This window comes from Epinephelus lanceolatus, chromosome 11 (genome assembly GCF_041903045.1).
Source record: "Epinephelus lanceolatus isolate andai-2023 chromosome 11, ASM4190304v1, whole genome shotgun sequence".
In the NCBI taxonomy this organism is placed as follows: domain Eukaryota; kingdom Metazoa; phylum Chordata; class Actinopteri; order Perciformes; family Serranidae; genus Epinephelus; species Epinephelus lanceolatus.
The window spans coordinates 42115584-42121662 of record NC_135744.1 but is presented as its reverse complement, the minus strand read 5'-3'; the positions used below and the strand labels follow the sequence as shown (position 1 = coordinate 42121662).

General features: G+C 38.1%; 1 protein-coding gene across 1 annotated transcript; it reads left to right on the top strand.

Annotated features, from left to right (window-relative positions):
- Positions 1-2101: 2101 nt before the first annotated feature.
- cwc15 (CWC15 spliceosome associated protein) lies at positions 2102-4563 on the top strand. The gene is made up of 7 exons (XM_033638993.2): positions 2102-2165; positions 2943-3090; positions 3263-3375; positions 3485-3585; positions 3665-3775; positions 3906-4042; positions 4154-4563. Exons 2-7 carry the CDS (start codon positions 2954-2956, stop codon positions 4281-4283), a joined length of 729 nt encoding a protein of 242 aa, XP_033494884.1. The 5' UTR covers positions 2102-2165; positions 2943-2953; the 3' UTR covers positions 4284-4563.
- The last annotated feature ends 1516 nt before the right edge of the window (positions 4564-6079 follow it).

The following is a 6079-nucleotide window of genomic DNA, read 5'->3' as shown; positions in this document are numbered from 1 at the left end:
AATTTTACAGCATTTTTTGTGTCATTTAAATGCATGCCATATACATAGAAATCTTAAAACAAAAAGTATAATTTACTATAAAATCTTAGATTGCCTTCATGTTTAAATATGTGTGTGTGTTCTGTGCTTCACCTAGCTGCAAAATGAATCTACCGTTGGGGACAGTCAAGTTCAGGCTGAAAGTTACTGACAGCTTAACAACCTTGTTTTTCTCTGGCCATTCTGGTTTGGTTGTTTACACTGTTGTTTATTTACATGTCAGTTTTGAAAACTGGGTATAAATTTGACATTATAAGATTTCATCTTGAGATGTCCACACTTACGGAAGCGTATTGCATTCACTTGACAAATAAAAAAAGCCCTGTTTTTCTGAGTAATTTTTTCTGTTTTTCAGAGTAATTTATTTATTTTTCTGTTTTTTGGTGTAATTTTTTTCCCTGTTTTTCCTGGTGATTTTTTTCTGCTTTTTGTGGTAATTTTTTTCTGTTTTTCGTGGTAATTTTTTTCCCTGAACGAGGAGACGAGATACTTAAAAATCTCGCGAAAAGCTCCCACCTGGCACCTGCAAGTGGCACCTGCATCCATGGTGACTCCTGCTCATGGATGTATTTTGCATCTGTGCTCCTGCTCCTAGACAATTTCAACTACGGGATCAATATGGGTAAGGCACGTAATTAGTTACACACAGGGTATGATAATCTAGATATGTTTTCCACTGCATCCTTCTAGTGTAGGCCTATCGCTCAGTGTAACAGGTTAGGTTAGTAACAGGTTGTAACAACGTTACTTGACAAACGTGTATGGGCATGATTTCAGTTGTCAGGCAACATTAAGCTGACAGTTTTTTTCCATCATGGGTAAGGCACGTAATTAGTTACCCTGTGTGTAACTAATTACGTGCCTTACCCTTATTGATCCCGTAGTTGAAATTGTCTAGGAGCAGGAGCACGGATGCAAAATACATCCATGAGCAGGAGTCACCATGGATGCAGGGGTCACTTGCAGGTGCCAGATGGGAGCTTCTTGTGAGATTTTGAAGTATCTCGTCTCCTCGTTCAGGGAAAAAAATTACCACAAAAAAACAGAAAAAAATACCCCGAAAAACAGAATAAAATTACCAGGAAAAACAGAATAAAATTAGACCAAAAAACAGAAAAATAAATAAATTACTCCGAAAAACAGAAAAAAATACTCAGAAAAACAGGGCTTTTTTATTTGTCAAGTGAATGCAATACGCTTCCGTATACACTGGCCTGAAAATTCAGTAATTAAAAACAATAAAAATCTGCCTGTAAAAATTTATAGACATTTGCCTGACTTCATACCCGGCCTCTCTCCACCTCACTGTATTAGTCATATGTGTACTGGATCTGAATTATGTAGCTTGCACATTATGAGGAACTGTAACCATAATACAGTCTTGAAAAGCTAGCAATTAGGTTTTCAATGCAGCCAAAACATGGCATGTGACATGTGTCAATGCATCCAAATAACTTAAAATCAGTGGTAAATTGAGTTTAATGCATCATCTGATGACATCTGCCCCCTACCTTCCTCACTACACCACTGCACGTTGGCGTGAGAGCATTTTACTTGTTCTTTCAAGCAAAGGTGATCAGCTTTCAAAAGGCTTTAGAGTATGTGCACACATATGAGTAATTGGACTCTTTTCTCTTAATGTACAAGAACAGAATGGTGACATACAGCTACAACAAGCACAACAAAGCCAAACAAGGTAAACATAAAATAAAAACATTTGGCTACTATGTACAGATATAATACATATAACAACACAAAATATTTTTTTAACAGTAACACAGTGGTGCAGTAGTGCAGAGTGCAAAGGGTGCTGGAATAAATGTGGGATGATTAATGTGACAGTTTGCTCTACATGAGCAGGTGGATATAATTAACTGGTAAAGTAAATGCTTGGTTATGATAACATGTAGAAAAGTTTTATTCAGTTTTGGTCATAGAAAAGCAACAACATTTAGTGTTAACTGGACACATATATCTAAATAAATTCTAATCAAGCAGTACGTGGATTTCTGTGTGTTTTCTACTTTCCTATTGTTCTTGAATGCATCTTTTCAACCTGCAGGTTTTTAGAGGAAGTGACGTCTCTATCGTCGGGTCTTCTCTTTTTCTCGTGTGGTAGCAGCTTCGTAAGTATTATTGCTCTACAATTAATTATATAATTTGGATTTTAGTTTTATTTAAATACAGATAGCTTCCTGTAATACTTTTAACGGTACAAAGTAGGCTGGGGAGACGAAATAGCATTGTTTTCTTCCCTAAACAGCGTTGCTAGCTGAGGTTAGCATGCTAGCAACTTGTTAGCTGAATAGGCTAACTGGCTAGCTTGTGTCCTGTACTTTAACAATAACAAGCAAATATGTCTCACCAAGACAATAGCAGTGTAAATGCTGTTAATCCGATCAGCCAACTTTTTTGTCGACATATGTAATATGTTGCTCCGCTTGTTACTGGATGTGCTTCTTTAATTTGAACATGTTGAACAAGGGAAACATACATTATAACATTTGACCGAGGGCAGAAACATTGCTGAGAATATAGAACCCTGTGAAAGATCTCCCCCATATGAGTCATATGAAGAAGATATTGAGCTGGGGAGCATAGAAACCTGGGAACACGCGATCCCATTATCCCACTGTCTTTCAATTGTCATGATTGAATCGTAAATGTTGATGCTCAAAACAACTACATCACTACACAACCATATCATCTGTAATTAATTGGGGATTGTACTCTTCTGCAGACCATTTGTTCATGATTGACTCTGCTGCCTCATTATTGACAAGTTAATGTGGTATTTATTTCAGGAGCTGCCTCCTTCTAGTTGTCCCACTCTGTAATTGTTCACGTGAACATCACTTGGTTTTTAGTTTTTGCATCTTCTCTTTTCATGTGTTGGTAAACAGAGCCATCCAAGATGACTACAGCTGCAAGACCGACATTTGAGCCGGCGAGAGGGGGGAGGGGTAAAGGAGAAGGTGGAGGTGATTTGAGTGCCCTGTCCAAGCAGTATTCTAGTCGAGATCTTCCAGGTCACACCAAGATCAAGTACAGGTTAGTTCATTACACAGCAGTGTGTCGCTGCTGGTAAGACAGGCACTGATTTATCAGCAGTGTGTTACTTTCTGAACTGCTTCTCCTGTACCCTCTGTGTGCTCACTCTGGAGTGGATGTATGCGGGAAGATAAGCATTTTTTTTTTACATCACACATATTCATGTCCTCAGGCAACCTACCCAGGATGCCCCAGAGGAGGTGCGTGCCCGTGACTTCCGCAGGGAGCTGGAGGAGAGGGAGCGTGTAGCTGCGCGTGAGAAGACCAGAGAAAGAGGACCAAGAGGTTGGTCTTTTAAAAATGTCTTTAAGTGTGTATTTCTCCCTCATTTCATCTGAAGTTTATATCCATGAAAACAACCACTTTAAATACTGCATTGACCCCAATTATCCAGAGCACACCACATCATCATCATCTTCGTCATCATCTTCAAAGAGGCCCAGACTGGATCAGATCCCAGCAGCCAACCTTGATGCTGATGACCCTCTCACTGATGTAAGTGCTCGCTCTGCAAAACTTGATGGCAATTAGCGCTCATCAGGATCCCTCACCAATGATGCTTGGTTGTGTACAGGATGATGAGGATGAGGACTCTGATGAGGACAGTGATGACGACGACACCGCAGCTCTTCTGGCAGAGCTGGAAAAGATCAAGAAGGAGCGGGCTGAAGAGCAAGAGCGCAAAGTAAAGTATCATTTCAGACTAACATGTTTGAGCCGGGCTGACAGCACTTTCAGCAAATAAAGACTCACGTTACATTTGAGAGGAGGCAAATATTTCTTTGTTTAGTGACTTTGTTTGTTTCCCATCTTAGGAGCGGGAGCAAAAGGCAGAGGAGGAGAGGATTCGCATGGAGAATATCTTAAGTGGCAATCCATTGATCAATTTGGCAGGGCAGCAGCAGCAACAGCAGATGACCCAGACTCAGAATACATTCAGAGTCAAGAGAAGGTATCTCACAAACCCACACGTGTGGCCACAACATGAGTGATGTATTTGGAAAAAAAAGTTCTCTTCACTTTCCACCAAGCAAAGACATTTCATTTGTTGATATCTTTCTAGGTGGGATGATGACGTTGTGTTCAAGAATTGCGCCAAAGGAGTGGACGAAGCACGGAAGGAGAAACGCTTTGTCAATGACACACTGCGCTCTGAGTTCCACAAGAAATTTATGGAGAAATATGTAAAGTAAAGGACTTGTTGTTTTATAGCTTGTTGTTTTTTTAATCTTAATTCTTTGGTCTCCACCCTGCTTTTGCTCTTTGTTCCAAAAATGATAGATTGCATTCATTAGTATCTGTACAGTCAACATGCAAAATGTTGTATATATATGAGTTGGTGAGTTAAATCCTTTGAATAAAGCTCATGAACAGTTGAATGAAATTCTTAAGTTTGCTTCAGAATCTGAGTCTCTTGGTATTTTTTTTAATACTAATTTCAATAAACAAAGACTTGAAGACTGTGTTTAAAAAGGCTTGCTGGAATTTCTTTGAGACAAGTTGATGCTGGGGAGAATGATCTCCTCACAGCTTTGATATTCAAGTGTTTGTCATACCGTTTTCATAATTGTCTTTTGGGTACTGGATTAATTATTGCAGTTCTCAGTGAGAACTTCTCACTGAGCATGATCATAGCCTACAAACTGTTCTCACAGAATGGGTTTTATACTCATATTCATAAAAATACAAAATTTCATGAACCTTTGGAAATTGAAAGGACTTGTACTGAGGACAGGATATCTATCAAAGTAGTCTTGATTCGGAGCCACAACATTTCTACTTTATTAAGTGTCATCTGAAGTGAAAGTTTTGATTTCAGGTTGTCTGCCTGAGGTCTTGAGGCAAATCTCATACTCAGAAGATGGACTGTCGCAGATTGGGACCAACATTCAAATTCTAAAAATGGTACTTTTTGCATCTTTTCCGTCTGCTGGCACGTACTTGTGTCGGTCAGTTGTGTATAGCTTTGTTTCAGAACTATGTCACCTTAAGTACATTTACATGATGCTGAAAATATGATAGAAAAGAGCGATCAATTTCTACACATTGTTTAAGGGAATTTTGTTTGGAGGAACAAATACTATTTTTTTGCCCAAACCCAGAGGAGGGTCGTGAGGCCTTCTTGATTTTCAAGGGTGTAAGAAAACTTTTTAAAAATATGTAAGTAAGCCTCATATCTCAGTGTTTCATTCATGTCTGTGAAGAAAACGAAATGAAATTGTGACTTTTGGAGTTCGGATTAATATTCAAGATATAAATTTAGGATCTCACAGGATAAGAGCACGGAGAAGAACTGAACACAGCTACATTCACAGAACCTTCACTATTAACAGCCTCATCCTGCATTCAGTGATCAAGCATCAGGGAGAGAGGCAGAAGACAGACAGAGAACTGTATAAAAAGTTACTAAAAATATCAGGAATACCCATCTCTGACGTAATATTCACAGGAAATAATCTGCTCAAAATTCATCCAGATTGCTTGTGTTACACAAACTTCCTGCAGTTACTGCATTTGCTATTTGGGTCAGTTGTACAGTTCATCAGTTGCTCTGTACTGTTATTGTTATGTATGAATATAATATGAAACATCTGTAAAATATGTCACATAGTCAGGGGTCATCAGTTTACTCAATGATTGAAAAGGTCCTGTAAATATATATTATTATAAATAATAAATTGTGCTCAGGTAATTACCAGCATAAACTGATGCAATATTATAATAAATACCTGTATATTCCAACATGATTCATAACAATTCACTTAAATGATATTCTTGGTTGCAAAAAATCTTGGGATAGACATTTAAAATGTTTAAATGATCACATTCAACCTTTAATGTATGAATGCAAATCAGATTAATGTTGTGGAGTACGTGAATGAAACAACATTGGAAAATATTGCAGTAGGTGCTGTCTTTTTATTTTACTTATGCTTGTAGCAAATAAATAAATTGAACTAAAACGATGAAGATACAGGGATGTGTTTTT

Bases quoted from the DNA above. Each gene is read 5' to 3' on its own strand.
- cwc15 (XM_033638993.2), top strand. From the start codon at position 2,954: ATGACTACAGCTGCAAGACCGACATTTGAGCCGGCGAGAGGGGGGAGG. The intron at 3,091-3,262 runs GTTAGTTCATTA...TCATGTCCTCAG, and splicing joins CACACCAAGATCAAGTACAG to GCAACCTACCCAGGATGCCC. The intron at 3,586-3,664 runs GTAAGTGCTCGC...GGTTGTGTACAG, and splicing joins CTGATGACCCTCTCACTGAT to GATGATGAGGATGAGGACTC.